Genomic DNA, 20,374 nt, shown 5'->3' with positions numbered 1-20,374 from the left:
AAATTATAATCAATGTCTCTCCTCGTTAATCGACGGACGAATAGCGTGCACAAACATAATACTTATAATTAAGGTTTACAAAGATTATGAAGAAAAAAAAAGATCTTATATTATATATATATCTTATATTATATATCTCTAAAAACTCTAGGAATAGAAATGCTCACTTCAAACAAGATATGAGGTATATCCAGCATATTGGTGCACACTTTTGAGAGAAACATCGCATTCAGCAGATCCCTACGACTCGGAAAAGACTTTAAGTTGTAATGCTTTACGATGTTTTATTTGCATTCATTAAAAAGAAAAACATTTATTTGATTATAATTATATAAAAAACTAAGAATTCACTAAAATACCACAAAGCGTTCACAAAATATTACTACACCCTTTAAGCTCAGACAGATATGGATAGCGGAAGTGCGGCAGCCATTATGGCTCTAATGACGTATGTCCGGTTACGACCGTGTCACGCAAGCATGGATTCCAAAAAAACAGTTTTACTCACCTTTGATTTTCTGGGACTTTTACACGGTGTGTTTAAATAATAATAATATTTATATTATTTCTTTTTTTTGGAAATCATATATTTTTTAAGAAAAACCATAACAAAATGGTCGTAGATTTACCTTTCATTAAATTACTCTTTACAAAAACAAAAAGGGTTTTAGTACAAAATAAAATTTTTCCTTTATTCTCATTCACAAGTCGTTCAATTTTATTCTTCATAGCATTATTTCATGCTTGAAGTTAAGGTGTAATCGAAGAGCAATATAATTGATAAATACTGGAATGTCAGATATACATCGCGGAGATAAAACGAGACAGCAAACTTTGAGGATCTATGGCAGTTCAGATCTTAATACTTCTGCGCTATAAACTGAAATGGTGAATATTTTTGATTTATACTTTCATTTCTTCATTTATATTTTTTTAAAATAATTTTTTAATCTCCATACAATATTTTACTGTCAAAAATTTTAACTCATTTAATTCATCTTTAACTAGACAGCCCTCTTTTATACATTAAATTAGGATTTCTAATTTCATACCGCAAAAAGTTTGAGCAAAGTTTGACTACAAACTGAGGTAGATAAAGTTAAGTGAACACACTGAGTCGAAGTGTGAAGCCGCAGAGCGGAAGCGGAAACCGAAGTTAGAGTTATGACGTCACATCCGGTCTAGTAACAATTCTCTATAGAGATAGTGAAGTTTACCCTTCGCTGCTATTATTTATGGGCTTTGGCTATTAGTATTTGATATCCAGAGATACTTTCTGAGCTTCCGTTACACAAGACCTCGAGGAATTAATTACACTCCTAGTTCACTTGCTTATATTAAAATTTAATATTTATTTTCTTAGATCCAAACATACGAAATAACATTTAATTCTTCTGAAGAGTAAATGATTTATTGTTTAAGGAAACTGCTAGGATGACTACAGACCTAATTAATAGACTAAATAACCTTGAAGAAAATATTTTTTATTGAAATACTTTTCAATTTACTTAGTAGAAAAATTATCAATAATAGAGTAATAATGATAATATTAATGAAATTGGTAGAATAAAGTGTAAGGACCTTAACATCAAAACTGTCTTTAACATCTTTGACGATCCTGAAAAAGTATTATGCGTTTGTAGTCTGGAATTGTTGTTAAATATATTTAGTATACTTAATTACAAAAATGATATGGTGCGTAGTCGCCTACATATATAAAGATATAAAGCCACGCCACGCAAACAGCATATTTTCATGTTTTTCAACCAACCTTTTGACGGAATGACAAAAAGTCGAAAACTTCCAGCAAAGTTATTGTTCGCGGCCAATATTTAAATGAAACCGGCTTTTGTTTTACTTTTAATTTTGCCCCAGATTACAGAATATGAAAATGTTTCTTACATCAGTGGTGTCATCATACTGACAATGCAAATAATTTCAAAGTGGGTCACAAAAATAATACTACAAGACTGCGTCTGAACTTTTAGGACTAATCCTCTCTACGATTTTCGTTGTTTACACGAATGTCTATTACTAGGCACTTAGGCGATATTATAATAGACAATATTTATAAGTGCCAACAGCGTAAAAATACACTCACTAATTAAAACAGGTCTTCAATTGAAATCCAATTAAATTGTTTACGAGAAAACAGGTTTCTCTAAATGGGTCACCTCGAGTAGGTATTTGGCAGCTTACAAACACCAACGTAGGCCAACGCACGCCAATATTCTCAGTTTCCTTACTTCGATTCCCATACTTGTAATATTTATAACTTAAATTATATATTATGCCTATTGTACAAAGAAATAAACTAAACGACACACCGTGCCAATACCTATGCCTGAGTAGTGATAATATTCTAATACCAATCAATCCTCTACGTGTTTTTGTCTCAGATTGCGTTTGTTCCTTGAATTATTTTTATTCTAAAGGTCAGTAGGTAGACTTCTATACCTTACAAACAATTATCGTCGTCGACAATTATCTCCAAATATGAAACACTCACACTCACACTTTAAAACTCTGACACCACTGTACTGTACCTAACATTCAGTGGTCTTTTGTGTTTGTATTAGTAGTGTTTTAGATATGAGAGTCGATTGCTTAACTAAACAAACACTATACATTTTTTGTAAGGTCAAAATTGTAAAGTTTATATGTGTATGACCCTAATAACAAGTGATGTGGCTTGTCATTAGAAGTGCTGCTTAATTTAGTTTTCCTCTCAGCCGCTACTAATTATAAGTAATCTTCAGTTTAATCAATGCGTAATTACCGTGACGCAAAGTGACGACTAGTCGCCCAACTAGTTGCTCGGTGAGTGAATGCTATGAGAGATATTCATTGACGATTCGTACAAATAAAAACTTAAAAACCAAGTACACAATAGTGCTAAATATAGTTGAAAAATTTATATTTTTATAAAATAAGAACAACCTGCGCCTAAATCAGCATTACTCATGACATTTGAAATTAAATAATTACCAGCTAAGGCTTAAAACAAGAGTAGTTCAAAACTTAAGTTGCGATCGACCTGACCCTTGTCCCAAAGTATTCATTCATCATTCATACCGCCTCTACTTAAACAAGTATACTTAATATCAATCAGAATTTTATATAGCTTTTTTATTTAATTTACAAAGAATAGAATTTCATAAGAATTAAATTACTTACTATTTTTGTATTTATTAGCTCTTACTGACGTATTTTCATAGAAGTGTTCCAGAGTCGTAGCACGTAGAACGATTCCGCGTAGCTCGTAGCAATCTTATATTATATATATATCTTATATTATATATCTCTAAAAACTCTAGGAATAGAAATGCTCACTTCAAACAAGATATGAGGTATATCCAGCATATTGGTGCACACTTTTGAGAGAAACATCGCATTCAGCAGATCCCTACGACTCGGAAAAGACTTTAAGTTGTAATGCTTTACGATGTTTTATTTGCATTCATTAAAAAGAAAAACATTTATTTGATTATAATTATATAAAAAACTAAGAATTCACTAAAATACCACAAAGCGTTCACAAAATATTACTACACCCTTTAAGCTCAGACAGATATGGATAGCGGAAGTGCGGCAGCCATTATGGCTCTAATGACGTATGTCCGGTTACGACCGTGTCACGCAAGCATGGATTCCAAAAAAACAGTTTTACTCACCTTTGATTTTCTGGGACTTTTACACGGTGTGTTTAAATAATAATAATATTTATATTATTTCTTTTTTTTGGAAATCATATATTTTTTAAGAAAAACCATAACAAAATGGTCGTAGATTTACCTTTCATTAAATTACTCTTTACAAAAACAAAAAGGGTTTTAGTACAAAATAAAATTTTTCCTTTATTCTCATTCACAAGTCGTTCAATTTTATTCTTCATAGCATTATTTCATGCTTGAAGTTAAGGTGTAATCGAAGAGCAATATAATTGATAAATACTGGAATGTCAGATATACATCGCGGAGATAAAACGAGACAGCAAACTTTGAGGATCTATGGCAGTTCAGATCTTAATACTTCTGCGCTATAAACTGAAATGGTGAATATTTTTGATTTATACTTTCATTTCTTCATTTATATTTTTTTAAAATAATTTTTTAATCTCCATACAATATTTTACTGTCAAAAATTTTAACTCATTTAATTCATCTTTAACTAGACAGCCCTCTTTTATACATTAAATTAGGATTTCTAATTTCATACCGCAAAAAGTTTGAGCAAAGTTTGACTACAAACTGAGGTAGATAAAGTTAAGTGAACACACTGAGTCGAAGTGTGAAGCCGCAGAGCGGAAGCGGAAACCGAAGTTAGAGTTATGACGTCACATCCGGTCTAGTAACAATTCTCTATAGAGATAGTGAAGTTTACCCTTCGCTGCTATTATTTATGGGCTTTGGCTATTAGTATTTGATATCCAGAGATACTTTCTGAGCTTCCGTTACACAAGACCTCGAGGAATTAATTACACTCCTAGTTCACTTGCTTATATTAAAATTTAATATTTATTTTCTTAGATCCAAACATACGAAATAACATTTAATTCTTCTGAAGAGTAAATGATTTATTGTTTAAGGAAACTGCTAGGATGACTACAGACCTAATTAATAGACTAAATAACCTTGAAGAAAATATTTTTTATTGAAATACTTTTCAATTTACTTAGTAGAAAAATTATCAATAATAGAGTAATAATGATAATATTAATGAAATTGGTAGAATAAAGTGTAAGGACCTTAACATCAAAACTGTCTTTAACATCTTTGACGATCCTGAAAAAGTATTATGCGTTTGTAGTCTGGAATTGTTGTTAAATATATTTAGTATACTTAATTACAAAAATGATATGGTGCGTAGTCGCCTACATATATAAAGATATAAAGCCACGCCACGCAAACAGCATATTTTCATGTTTTTCAACCAACCTTTTGACGGAATGACAAAAAGTCGAAAACTTCCAGCAAAGTTATTGTTCGCGGCCAATATTTAAATGAAACCGGCTTTTGTTTTACTTTTAATTTTGCCCCAGATTACAGAATATGAAAATGTTTCTTACATCAGTGGTGTCATCATACTGACAATGCAAATAATTTCAAAGTGGGTCACAAAAATAATACTACAAGACTGCGTCTGAACTTTTAGGACTAATCCTCTCTACGATTTTCGTTGTTTACACGAATGTCTATTACTAGGCACTTAGGCGATATTATAATAGACAATATTTATAAGTGCCAACAGCGTAAAAATACACTCACTAATTAAAACAGGTCTTCAATTGAAATCCAATTAAATTGTTTACGAGAAAACAGGTTTCTCTAAATGGGTCACCTCGAGTAGGTATTTGGCAGCTTACAAACACCAACGTAGGCCAACGCACGCCAATATTCTCAGTTTCCTTACTTCGATTCCCATACTTGTAATATTTATAACTTAAATTATATATTATGCCTATTGTACAAAGAAATAAACTAAACGACACACCGTGCCAATACCTATGCCTGAGTAGTGATAATATTCTAATACCAATCAATCCTCTACGTGTTTTTGTCTCAGATTGCGTTTGTTCCTTGAATTATTTTTATTCTAAAGGTCAGTAGGTAGACTTCTATACCTTACAAACAATTATCGTCGTCGACAATTATCTCCAAATATGAAACACTCACACTCACACTTTAAAACTCTGACACCACTGTACTGTACCTAACATTCAGTGGTCTTTTGTGTTTGTATTAGTAGTGTTTTAGATATGAGAGTCGATTGCTTAACTAAACAAACACTATACATTTTTTGTAAGGTCAAAATTGTAAAGTTTATATGTGTATGACCCTAATAACAAGTGATGTGGCTTGTCATTAGAAGTGCTGCTTAATTTAGTTTTCCTCTCAGCCGCTACTAATTATAAGTAATCTTCAGTTTAATCAATGCGTAATTACCGTGACGCAAAGTGACGACTAGTCGCCCAACTAGTTGCTCGGTGAGTGAATGCTATGAGAGATATTCATTGACGATTCGTACAAATAAAAACTTAAAAACCAAGTACACAATAGTGCTAAATATAGTTGAAAAATTTATATTTTTATAAAATAAGAACAACCTGCGCCTAAATCAGCATTACTCATGACATTTGAAATTAAATAATTACCAGCTAAGGCTTAAAACAAGAGTAGTTCAAAACTTAAGTTGCGATCGACCTGACCCTTGTCCCAAAGTATTCATTCATCATTCATACCGCCTCTACTTAAACAAGTATACTTAATATCAATCAGAATTTTATATAGCTTTTTTATTTAATTTACAAAGAATAGAATTTCATAAGAATTAAATTACTTACTATTTTTGTATTTATTAGCTCTTACTGACGTATTTTCATAGAAGTGTTCCAGAGTCGTAGCACGTAGAACGATTCCGCGTAGCTCGTAGCAATGGTGAACCGTAGCACGTATCACGTAGTAGCTAATTCATTATTGCCAGATTTCTATAAGTTTTTAGGTTTAATATAATTTCTACTATTAAAAGACTCGTATAAGAATTTAACTATTCCTTACTAATAGAACGCTTTGTATTAAAATGTCAATGCGTATAGTCATATATAAATTATAGTTCATAATTTAATAAAATCTTTTTAGTTCAATAAAATATAAAAAAATATAAATGCCTCCTACAAATTCTTCCACTTGTTCTTTGCCACAATTGTCCAATCCTGCCCCGCTATCACTTTTATTTCGTGTTCCCAAGTTTCTGATGGGCGTCCTGTCTTTTCTACCCAATGTGTCATTCCAAGTGTTGCCCATTTCCAATTTAACAGTTTTTTACGTCTCTTATGTTTGATTCATACACCAATTATAACTTTAAGGTTCAATGAAACGCTAAATCGAAATCTAATTACTTACCGCATAGAAATGAAAGAAGATCCACATAATTATGACGTTCAGAGTGACCGCAACATCGCTAAGCTTTTAAGCCTCATGAAAGCTCTAGCTAAGCTCACTAATGCTTTGTTTCTGGGTCGGTGAGACTTCAAAACACGTATACAATTTTAACAGTTTTATAGAACTAAAAGTGTGTTAAAAAATTATGTTGATATTGTATAAATCGTGAGTATAATTTTAAGTTTTAATTTTCAATTTATTATATAATATTTTATTATTTTTAATTTTTGTGTATATAAATTTAAAGTTAAATATGTTGATCCAAATACGACAGGTTGCACAACTGGTGGAGTTATTAATCCAAAAATCCTTTGCAGATTTTCGTGTGCTGAACGCCCGGCGTTCAGTCGCTAACGGTACGCGGCGGAAGTCGCACGCTTTCACGCCCCACTTATGTCCTTTTCCCTAAAATCTTCTCTATTACAACTTAGAACTAATCTTTAATCACTATCTTAATAGTCACTCTCACTCATTATCTAAAAATTAGCTAAAAAAATTTTAAATCTACAGGTGGGCGTTAAGTTGCGCTAAAATTATCCGGATATCCGGTATTAAATTATAAAATAAATGTGGCTTTTTGTCTGTGCTGTGATATATTGTATTTTTCATTCGTTTGGATACTTCAATTTATAAGGTAACTTTAAATATGGCGGTTATAAATAGACCCCTTCCTGCTAAAACGTCTTGTCTAATTTGTTATTTAAATTATGTAGATAAATAATTCATGGTGAAAATAATTCTGTCAACTTTCGTTAGGAAATATGATGATATTCGACCTCTACGGAACAGTAATAAAGTGTTGTATTTTCTATAAAAAATATTATACAATTTAAAATTATCAATTTATTTATGATACTGAACAGTGCAGTGGAAACTCAACTTCTTAATCTGTCTTAAATAAACCTCCAGTTTTGCAGTAATGGGCTGGCATATATATGACTTTTTTTTATTTCGTTTCTCAAGTAAGACAAATATAAGTGTCTACTTGGCAGATATTCAAGAATTTTTGTAGAGAATATAAACCATTCCATAGAATATAGTCCATATAGGACAAATTAATAGGTGTCCTTAATTTACTTAAATCATTATTCAAACTTATCTGGTTAAAACGTATTATAATGTTACACAGCATACAAAATATATTCATATAAATTTCGATTATCGTGTCCTAAGGCTAACAAAAGATTTCAGGATGGCAAAAGAAAAAAAATAGTTAATTTAGTAGAAAACAAAAGAGAGTCCCAGTATTCCTTTGTAACTGTCTTCAATTTGTATCAGGCTCGATATCACTTACCTAAATTGACACAATACTAGAACAACTCCCAAATACTGAAAATTAGACAAAGAGAATGGACGCAGTATAGAGAATATTCATTCACTTCTGTTCTACTTCATATACATTTTATATTATAACTAGAAGCTATGTATTATTATAAACTTATAACCACGCACGCTATAAAGCACGCGAAACCTCGGGAGAAATATTTTTTTTGTAAAATAATTATAAGTTTATAATAATACACAGCTTCTAGTTATAATATAAAATGTATATGAAGTAGAACAGAAGTGAATGAATATTCTCTATACTGCGTCCATTCTCTTTGTCTAATTTTCAGTATTTGCGAGTTGTGTGTTATCTTTAAATGTGTAAAAGCTATGTAAATAAAAGACTTAACTATTTATTAAGTGTTTGATATCAAAAAAATGTTAATATACACGAAATACTAAAGAGATAAATTTAAACTCGATTAATCAAGCTCTCATCGAGATGAAATAATATTGAATTGCTCTCGAAAGTAACTTTGAGATACTCGTGGTTTTAAATGAATAATTAAAATGTACTCAATTAACACTGGCAATTTATTACGTTAATAAAATCGAGCATCTTAACAAAGGGAATCGGGAGAACACGTATAATATTTAAAAGCTTGTAATAATAATTTTAAATAAACCTTAAATTAGGGATAAAGATGCTGGTTACATATTTATTTATATAAAACTTATAGATTGGTACTTGACGAAGACATAATACTACTTGAATTGGATCAGATAAATTTGGTTATAGAGATTCTTTACCCAAACCACACGAAATATCTTCTCAAGTAACATCTCCGTTGAAGGGCTATCGGTAATATAATATTGGTTTTACATATTAAGAACTAGAACCATACAATCTTTTGTCACTAAAATTTATTATTAATTGTTTAATATACTTTTTCCTTTAGATACAAAATGTCCAAAATTCTCGTGATACTAATTATATGACCAGCAATCTCGTCCATCTTGAACCCAAGCTCTTTGCTAAGATCTATTAAAAATAAAAAGTTTAAGTGTGTATTAAATATTCTTTCGCTTGTAAATATTTTCAATCAGGATCGTGTGTTTCAATTAAGTATTAAAAAATATATTACAAATCTGTTGCCATCCTGTCGAATGCAACTATATTATAATGATAAATTTACGTGTTAATCTGGATGAAAATAAAATTAATTATGGAAATAAAATAGGAAATGTACTATGAAGAACGTAACAACAGCTGTATCACGTTACACACAACCTTCAATAGCATATGCGATATTATTTGTTTTAATTGTGTTTTTTTTTGTTTGTTTGGTCAATGTAATTTATATTATATTTTCAGTTTTGTTAATCGTGCATTTCATATTATTATCATGTAACGCAACACGCTCGCATTGGTTGCGTTGTACATTCTATAAGCTTTTAAATGATTAATTGTATTACTACTCTTAAGAAAATTGTATGCATTTTCTTTTTCTCATAAGGAGTTTGGATATTGTAAGGATTTTGGACACACACATTTGGATTTGAGGAGTAACTCGGTGACCGCAACCATGCACACCTAAACATATATGTAAAAAAAATCTTTAGCGAAAATGGATATATAAAGCTACCAATTATGTCGTACAAACTGTTTTAATGGTTTAATCCTCTCGAAAGGAAGCTAGCTGTCCATGTAGACTTTATGTTCCTGGTTTATGTCGATTGCTTCACAAACAACGAATGGCAGTCTCTAATTTACAGCACAACGCATATTTTAGAACTGTGTTTAAATGTTCTTTAGCACTTACGCAATGCTCGAAAAACAAAATACATTTTCTGTAATGCTTGTCTGCTTCTAAAATTGGATTGACGAATCTTAACAATAAATTTGTATCATTTATTGTGTTTCAATCCAAGATATTTGTTGGCACGATTTTACTGTCCAGGCTAAATACTTCGTATCAATCAAACGGTTATTAGAGTTACCTGTTATACGAATCTTTCACAAAGATGGGGATGTTTTTATGGGCTCTGAGTCTGGGAAGGACTTTGTTATGTCAAAATCCAAAAACTTTTTTTAAATATAAACTTGCTTATAGTTTTTTTTTATTCACTTTTCCTCCTTTGAGTTTCTTAGTTTGTTCATGTCCTTTACTTTAATTTTCTATTCATATTTTATTTGGTAAATTTGTGGAATCATGGCCCCACCTTAAAATAGCTCGTAATTGTTTTCTATTGTTCTGTTCGAGTTGTATGTTGTACCCCAAGTAATATTAAGGAGTCGCATGGCTTTGGACCCATTAAAAATATGAGATTATGAGCTACATAATTTTTGATGACATTGTCTCAGTCCATTGATGAAAATATGTAGAAAAATAATTGGAGCTAATCTATCGTGATAGGATAAATAAAATATTAATGAAACGTGACAATTTATAATTGCAAACATACATGATTTATTTTAAACCTACGGACAAGAGGTCAAATTATCAAACCAGCTTTTCTCTATAAAAATTCTTATTTGAAAAGTTTCGAAGATCCAGTTTTATACACCGAGCCTTATTTAGAAGTTTCCACATTTACATAACTATGTCCCAACTTCAGCTTCGAATTATCGAGAATCAATGAATCTTATTATAGCCTTATACTGGTCCCACGGTACCGACAGAAAACATGAATAAAATATTAATTTCTCCTTTCCCGATCTTTATTTATTAGATACTTGAAATTTAAATATTCCTGCCTTCATTAGCCTGAATATATTACAATTATCAATCCAGGACTAAAATTTCTTAAAGATGTCCTATTCATTCAATGACGTTATCGAGCTTTGTTAGTTATTTCGACGTTGTATTTGGGTGTTGTTCCAACGAGAATGTAAGTGCGTGCTCCTATTTGACCATGCCTCTCACTGATAGAGAACATATCTTTGATTTTTAATTGATTTCATTATTATTAATTATTTAAGATAACATGACAGCTTACAAACGTTGTGTAAAACAAAAAACTTGGCGATTAAAAAGAGTGGCGGAAAGTTTATTGCCAGTTCTTCTCTTCCGTTCTACGTCATTGATTTGAGAACTGGCAGTAAATGTAAAATTAGAAGCATTTCGCATATATTTATTTTTTTATGTTCATAAGTGTACATTGTTCTAATTATATAAATAAATGGGTTTGAATTTTGAATTTGAAATTAGAATTGTCAAATTGTCAGAACTCAATCAAATTTGCAGAACAATCTGTTTAACCAACGCCGATTTTAAAATAGTTGACTCAAGAGTTTTATTTAATGAATAATTTCTAACAAAGTGCCGATTCCGAAAACAATAATAACGAAACCGCATTTTGAACTAATTCTTTTTAATATCTCTTGGAGCGTTGAAGTAGAAAACTCAACGTTAAACTTAAAATAGAGTTCGGAATTATTAGATATAGAGGTAGAATTCTCAATTTTATCTTTATAAAACGTTGATAAACCATGTACCACATATGCCAGGTACATAAAACATTTAGAGATATCTTAACAGTTTCTGTATATTTTGCATGGATATTTTCGTCTTTCTTTCATCTATTTCTGAGTACCGATGTTTGGCGTGCAGCGAATAACCAAGTATAATTCTGGTCGGAGTTAGAACCCTGGACATAATAGTTGCTTGGCATAATTTTCCCCTTAGATTTGACAGAGAGCTTCCAGAGTGACTCTCTATCACGTTCAGTCTTGAGCCTTGTATTTCACCTCGCTCTAAGTCGCTCTAAGATCTGTTTAATTTACTTTGAAAAATACTTGGCAAGTTGATGGCACGGGACCGGCGAATGATATCATTTTGTGCGGCAGGTCTCAAGAAATGTTCCTGTATTTGACGAAGGGTAAGCGTGTAGCCAGCAGCCGGCCTCATGCGTACCCACGGTCAAAACTAATAACTTTTTACTTTAAATCCGACTTCTTTGACTACTGAAAACACTTTAGAATTTCATTGATAAAGTTAAAAACTCACATAACACAATTTCCGCGGAAAATCTTTTCTACCATTTCAGAATCTTTATTGAAATATAAACTTTAAGAAGGAACACATCCGCAAATCGCGATGGACAAAAGTTTCCCAGAAATAACGTTATGCTATAAAGGCAAGACGAAACCTTAATGTTAGATAAACTTAATTAAAAAAAGGTAATTAATCTTTACTTCGTAACTTAGTTGGTCAGGAACGTAATCAACGAGTTGAGAGTTAAACTGTTGGGCTCTGTACCAAAGCAAGATAGAATAACTTAAACGTTGAAACCAAAGATGTCACTCTTTGTTGTAACTAGCATCGAGAGTGCTGTAAGCGTAACTTCATTACTCGTAATACAATAATAGGTAAACTGGAGAGCGGTAACGAACAGGTACTTTTAAAATGAATACCGCACACGCAATTTTAGTATCAGGTAGCTAGGGTAAGGTAGTAAAGGCTAATCGACCATTGTCAGAAAAAAAATAGAGTAAGCGCAAGGAGTACAAAATTACATTACATACAGTTGTTTAGACAAAACTAATGAAACAAAGCATCATAACGTCAGCCTCACGCCCTATGTACTTTAAAAAAACAAGCAAAGAAATGAAAAATATGTAAACAGTTTAAGGGACACTAATAAAATAAAGACACATGAATTACGATAATTTTAAATAAGTTAGTACGAAAGTTCGGGTTAGACTTGTACAGTTAAGATTTAAAGTTATATATTTATATTTTAAAAATAGGGCGTACAAATAAGGAGCAAACGACTGAATGAGTATTTTATGAAATTCTTTTGAAAGACGTGTGCTGCACGTGAGAGGTCAACAGCGGCCTAATGGGACCACATCTTGAGTTGACTAATGACTCGTGACGTCAACACTTACATCTCTTGTTCTCTCCTGCTTCTCTTATGTTCACGAACTAGAAGACGCTAAATGTATCATTTCCTATGTAATAAATTAATTTTTTACGTATGATACGTAAATATAATGTTAGATTTTTGCGTCAATTATAACGTGTTTTATTTTCACACGAAATATTTTTATCGGAAACAGTATTTTATTTCATACTGCTTGAAAAATCGTTTTTTAACTGCCAAGAAAAATGATTGATGAAATCTACCTGTCAGTTGGAATTCCTGTTGCAAATACCGAAATAAATATAATTTGCATTGGAAATAATAGTACAGAAAGTGGCAGTTCGACATATCAGCGGTTGATTGGACACATATTGACGGACAGATTCCATTTACATATACTAAACTCCTTCAGCTTCAGAATGCTGTAAACTGCGTTACGCAACGCACACATAGGAGGGTTTGTCTATCAATAGTCTAAGCTAATGAAAAGTATCATTTACAAATATTATACGTATAAAGACTTTTATTCCATACAACACTACGAAATTCGAATAATTTTATAAAATATTATTGACATAAAAGTTATCTTTTGACTGAATTTCAGATTGTCTTATGAAACCATTACTTTCAACAATATTATCTAAAAGGCTTGTCTTCATTCTAAATATGAAAGCATTCTTTTGAAAAACTCACCTCTTAAGCTTTCAAGAACGCAATGCAAATTGAAAACAACTGGAATGCGAGCGAAGCGAATAGCAAATGACGTCGCATATCAACTTTTTGCTGAACAAAATTGGAATGGCATTTAAGAGACAATTTACAGTATTTCTAAACGAAATAACTGGAATCGCAAACTTGCGTCTGTGAGCTTTTTTTATGTCAAAGTTATGACATTGCCAGCCCATTTATGCACTATCTGTCAGGTTCGAAATACTTCAGAATACTCATATTATTGTATAGTATACAAATGGATTGAATAAGTTATTAGTTGTGATTATTTTCAATAAATTAAGTGATAATCAAAGTTTCAGTGCCTCATTAAAGTCCATTTAAGTGTAGATGTATACACACGTTAACTAATTGTAACAATGTGTGAGTAGTGTGTGTGTGTGTTTGCGACATGAACACGGTGCAAAGCTCGGGCGGGGGTCATGGGACCATCAAGAAAGACCATAAGCATGAGGTAAGTGGTCATATACAAGTAAAAGCTGATTTACTTGACTAAATGTCATATAAGTCCTAGATGGGGCAGAGGCATTCCAAAATAAGTCTCCATCGCGTTTGCCCTTAAGCCTCGCATTTCACCTCGATTTAAGTATTTCCGGCTCTCCTTGCCTTATCTGCAACTGTACGACGCCAATGAAGCGCCTGCTTAGGAATATGATTAGGATCCCTTCATATGGCCTATACATTTCTACTGGCTAATCGGGGTTTTCGGCAGCGCTCCCAAATTTTCTCGTTATAGATCTTCTCGGGCCAGTAGATGCCCAGAATATGGCGAAGACAGCACGACAACACTTGGAGTCGGTACGAGATGTTGAGTCTAAAAAAGCTAATTTATGTATATACTATTTATATTCTTGACCTAAGAGTGTAATTTTGAACCAATATGAATCTAGCATTTAAATAAATATTTATTTTTTGTACTGCTATACTGTAGTTATAGTCAGCAAAAGACTGCTTTAGAGAACTCGAACTGACAAGATTTGTAAATAATGTAAGTGTTTATTGTATATATAAGAGTCGCGAGTGGAAACAGACGTTTACGTTTTATACATAAGTTTTTTTGTTAAATCTACAAACAGGACCGAATATATATAGAGAATTAAACGTTTTTTTATATATATATATTTGTAATAATATATAACATGCCGTTATTGCTAGTATATATATATTGTACATTTCACATTACGTAATTTTTTTACGGACTTAATTAAACATTGAGCAGTGTTGGCCTAGTGGCTTCAGCGAGCGACAATCATCCCAGAGGTCGTAGGTACGATCCCCGGCTGTGCACCAATGGATTTTCTATCTATGTGCGCATTTAACATTCGCTCAAATGGTGAAGGAAAATATCGTATAAATACTTGCCTTAGACCAAAAAAAAAAGTTTAATTCTATCCAACACTTGGCTGTAAATCTTAATGAAAAAAATCATGGATCATGCAGCAGTACACGTTTATGATTATGCTAGACCGACGCTTCGGTGGTGGGATGGAGCTTTCAAGGACCTCGAAACAAGGATTCAAAGTTGGAAGCAAGAAGCACGAAATGGCACACTTGAGGAGCTTAAGGGCCACAAGGGGCTGTATATGTTGATGATGATGTGCAGCTGTACAAAGCTGCTACTATATAAATTCTTGATTAAATTATGAGTAATTTGAAAAACAATGCGAATATTAATCTATGGTACCCTATCGAATGAAGGTAATAGGAGTAAATCATATATCATACTCTCAATACGCGTACGGTAGCTGAGCTTCTTGCAATTCTTTATGATTCACTAGTAGTTAAATTAATTTTTATATAAAACTATCGGACTCGACAGACGTTGTCCTATCTTAACTAAGAATATTGATTTCGAATTGATATAATTAACTAAAATTGCTTGCTTTATGAGATACAACATTCTTTGTTTGTTGATATTCTGACATGGGAACAGGCGATATATAACTGGCCATGTGAAATCGTGGATTTTCAAGATGAATACCACAAACAGTTAGCGACTGAATTTTTTTATATGTATTTTATCAATATAAAAAAAAAACAAATTATCGTCTTTAGTGACCTTTTTTAAATCTGTGCACGAAGTGTTATATACATCACCAACCTGTAGTTACGGACAATGCACAATTTAACAGTAGTGTAACAGGTGGAAATGACGGAGTGATACGAAAATAATTGAAATTATTGAATTCAGCTCAATTGAATAAATAATAAATATTTTTATATTTATTATTAATAAATTGTATAATATTTTATTCAAGCACAGATTTCTGTTCCAGACAGATAATTTTATTTTCTACGCCTTTTTAATACCTAAGACATGCAGAGCCACTTATCTAGTAATCTACGTGTGATTGACATGTGAATTCTTAAGGCTTTTAGCTCTCGAACTCGTGTACGGCAGGTACAGGCAACAACAGTTTACAACCCGACCAACAACAACCAGCGCCGGATAATAAAATACATTGTAAACAACAATTTACATGGAGTTCATTCGCTTAAACTTTAGTAATTCATATAGGGTTGGAGGGAATAGGGATTACAATGTATTTGTTAAGAAACCTAATAATAGTTTTGGTGAAAATTTATATGAGAACAAAAAATATCATATTCAAATATATATTGATTATTTGTATTTAATCGAGAGTGTTTATTAAAGAATCGTTTGTTTTCAATTATTGACTAACACGCTCCTTTATGTGACAGCCGCACTCTGGCGCATTGCAACCTGAAATACCAAATTCAGGGTATCAGTATGTTTAATAGGCCCATTTTTTTATAATAATGTTCCCCTTAGAAAATACACGCCGGAATGTCTACTATAATAAATATATAAAAATAATAGTTTTAAGGTGTACCTAACCGAACCCCATAACAGACGCAAGGAACGTAGAAGGTATCAAAAAGACACTTCTTCCTTGTGTCTTTATCCTTCTGTGTTACACAATTGTTTAGCTTATAAGCTCATCCAAAACACAAAAGCCACTTTGAATAAACAAACAAAAAACTAAAAAACCTTAACTTTTATTAAAATAAGTATAATTGAGCAAATAATGTTCCCCTCACCGGCAACTGTTGCTGTATGTCATCCGATTGACCCCACACACGGGGTCGAAAACAGCGGGACAAATGCAGCCTCCGCCGCGAGCTGCGCCAGTCCATGACACAACTGATAAGATCACTGCTAATACTGAATCAAACATATAAATAGACATTATTACATATAATTTAAGCACAAATTACATTTATAAATGCTTATTCCATAGAATATTACCGTATCTCCCTAATAATTATATTAAATTAAGACGTAGTTTAAAGACCCAAAAAGTCGACGGTGTGCGTCAGGCACCGAAGGCTGATCACCTACTTGCCTATTCGATTAACAAATGATCATGAAAGAGATTCAGAAATCTGATTTTTTTGGTAAATTAGTAGACCCCCCCAAAAAAGTAATTATTTGGTAATTATTCATACAATAGTACTAGGATCATTTGTTGCTAAACGTCGAAATTTATGTCGACGATATTAAATATTTTACCTACTCTATTTTAAAAACATCACTGCTACTTACTCCAGAATAATTTCATTGTATACAGATGCACTTCCAACCTTGAAGTTAACTGCATAGCATAAAAATCCTGTCTATTTATAGACACGTTCGGAGTACAAACTGGATTACAGATCTTAATCACCAATATCTCTATATTTAGTCCTGACTTAACGTGTTGTAATATTTTTGTAATTAACTTTGCGTGGAAGTGATCGCCTTTAAACAATTTGGTCGTATTTTATGTTTTTTTGTCTTGTATGCGGAGAAGTGCTGACTTTTTTTTAACGGGATTACGCTTTAATCAACAACAACTTAGTATAAAAGTTATATTTACTTTGGAATTCAATATAATTAGATATTTTTGCTATTTATCTTTAAAAAAAAACTAAGACTACATCAACGAATAAACAAACAATACCAATAACTTTTAACTAGTTGTGGTATATCGTGAATATCTCAACTGGTTAAAAGTAATATTTTCCTTATTCAAAACTGGCTCAACGTATAAACATTGTACGATAAACATGATGGGAATTTCCAGTAATGAGTAAGAGGGAGATTTTGCTTAATATATATTTATACTATTTATACATTTTATAAGGAAGCGAACTGATAAAAGGAACGAGCCAAGAAACTCAATCGGGCTGACTTAATCGACCATGGTTGGGAGAACTTCTTCGAGAGAGAAGTTATTATATAATCTTCTACGTTATAACTAAACTGACTTGCATTGCAGCATTGAGCAGTCTTGGCCTAGCGGTTTTAGCGTGCGACCCTAATCTCAGGCTGTGCACCAATGGATTTTCTTTCTATGTGCGCATTTAACATTCGCTCCAACGGTGAAGGAATACATCGTGAGGAAACCCGTTTGCTTTAGAAACAAAAAGGCTCGGCGTCTGTCAGGCACAGGAAGCCGATACGACAAGCCTACTTGCTTATTAGATTAAAATTTTAAACTTCCCCGCATTAAGGTTAAATAAAGGCAGACCTGTAGTATATTTGACTGATATTCTTTGTCAGGCGTTACCCGTTCCAATAAATTATATTTTCTTGTTTTGAAGGTTGTCTAACTTTGTGCCGTTGCGCAGATGTTTATTTCATTAAATCTAATTGATATTGATACTGTTTATAAGCCTACAACGAGTGTGATTAAAATAAAAATAAAATACCGGTAGGTAATCTTTACGGAATTTGGAACAAATGCGTCGACAAGCGTACGTGTTTATTAATGCTCGGGAATGATGGAATCATGTCTACCGGGCCTGTAACGTTCATAGCATGGGCTGTAAATAAATAAATAGCTGAATTCAGTTTAAATAAAGCTTCTCTTTTCATTCAATATCTCTGACAGATGACTTTAATTTAAGGTCAATCTGCAACCCCGAATCTACCGAAGCAAAGCTAACGAGTCAAACGTATGTCCACTGGGATAAATCATCAATTATTAATTCTAAGATGCCTTCGTATGTCTAGCTGGTGTGACGTTGCTATAAAAATTGTTAAATTGTCAAATACTGAACAATAACATTGTTATCCCTTATTCAGTCCCAAGGTCAAATCAGCAGAATATTACCAATTTCCGTCTGTAAAAAACCAACCTAAGACTTCAGTCACCTCTCATTCGTATTCATTGCGAATATAACGAAATAAATACTGCTTATTCAGAGCTCGACACATTCAGTAGTGGGCTGATCAATATAAAAAGAACAATGTGCTAATCTGATACCTTTTTTGCAAGTAATTTTTACTGTATTTCTATTATATGTATGTCTTGTATCATTTGTTTGTTTACCAATTGTCATAAATTTAAAAATAGATTCCTTGTAATATATACTGTAGATATAGCATTAAGTATGGTTGACTTTAATAAATAAATAGATATAAATTTCGTTAAAATTTCACTTGAAGGTCGCACATTTGAATACGAACCTCGTATTTGCTTAACACAATAGAAATAATTAGTTGATTTTTTTGTAATATCCTTTAGCAAATTATAATATATTAGTTGCGCTGTTCAAAAAATTTAATCTATTATATTAGGTCCTTACATATAAAATTGGCGTATTTCGTACTTTGCCACTTTAATCACGACTCTTTGGTAAGGATTTCAAAATTCAAATTTATACAGCTATTTACTCATGTATTTGTGCTTCGATGACCGTCATTCATTTGTTTTTTTCTGTTTGCGTCACTCATTTTACAAAATGGAGAACTTAAAGTATCGAATTATTTACGAGTACGAGTTCCGCCGTGGCAGTAGTGCTGCGGAAACGACTCGAAGGGTGAATCATGTGTATGGCGGTCATGTTGCAAAAGAAAACACAGTTTGTTTTTGGTTCCAACGTTTTCGTTCTGGAAATTTCGACCTGCAGAACAAGCCCCGTGGACTGCCTGAGACCCAAGTTGATAATGAAGTATTGAAGGCTATTGTGGAAGCGGATCCATCGCAAACCACGTCCGAGTTAGCTGCAGGCTGCGGTGTTAGTGATAAAACTGTTTGAATTCACTTGAAGCAAATTGGGAAGATTAAAAGGCTTGACTGAAGCAAACCGGCAAACGCGCGTCGAATGCTGCGTTACATTACTCAACCGGCACAATAATGAAGGTATTTTAAACCGAACCAATACCTGTGATGAAGAATGGATTCTTTACGATAATCGGACTTCTGCCCCAAGCGAAAATTAACCCCAAAAAAGTTACTTGTAAGCGTTTGGTGGACTAGTGCCGGTATTGTTCATTGCAGTTTTCTCAAATCTGGCTGGAATATTACGGCTGATGTCTATTGTCAGCAATTGCAAACCATGATGTAAAAGCCGCTAAACAACCTAGGCTGATCAATCGCTCCACGCCACTGCTACTTCACGACAACGCTAGACCACACACTGCACAACAGACGGCTACCAAATTAGAAGAGCTTCAATTGGAATGTCTAAGACATCCTCCGTACTCCCCGGACCTTGCTCCAACAGATTACCATTTCGTTCGAAATTTGGACAACTTCTTGCAAGGGAAAAAATTTAAC

General features: G+C 32.6%; 1 protein-coding gene and 1 long non-coding RNA gene across 4 annotated transcripts in view; one reads left to right on the top strand and one right to left on the bottom strand.

The window, feature by feature from the left end:
• Positions 1 to 20,374, top strand: part of LOC123714522 (inactive dipeptidyl peptidase 10) — a 188,595-nt gene that overhangs the window by 49,271 nt on the left and 118,950 nt on the right. Inside the window, exons 1-2 of one of the 3 annotated variants that reach the window (XM_045668798.1) lie at positions 7,475 to 7,575; positions 14,102 to 14,259. The exons of the other annotated variants lie outside the window; for them this stretch is intronic. Of the exons in view, the coding sequence (XP_045524754.1) occupies positions 14,197 to 14,259 (63 nt within the window). The 5' untranslated portion in view covers positions 7,475 to 7,575; positions 14,102 to 14,196. Of the gene's footprint in view, positions 1 to 7,474; positions 7,576 to 14,101; positions 14,260 to 20,374 lie in introns of those variants that run through there. 3 annotated transcript variants of the gene reach the window in all.
• On the bottom strand, positions 16,408 to 17,473 carry LOC123714528. Its single transcript, XR_006754325.1, has 3 exons — positions 17,374 to 17,473; positions 16,869 to 16,992; positions 16,408 to 16,530 (listed from the first exon to the last, which is right to left on the bottom strand). It is a non-coding gene; the product is annotated as an uncharacterized LOC123714528 (long non-coding RNA).

The sequence above is a fragment of the Pieris brassicae genome, chromosome 9, assembly GCF_905147105.1.
Source record: "Pieris brassicae chromosome 9, ilPieBrab1.1, whole genome shotgun sequence".
NCBI lineage: Eukaryota > Metazoa > Arthropoda > Insecta > Lepidoptera > Pieridae > Pieris > Pieris brassicae.
The sequence above is the reverse complement of the archived record's forward strand: the minus strand, read 5'-3'. Positions and strand labels throughout refer to the sequence as shown.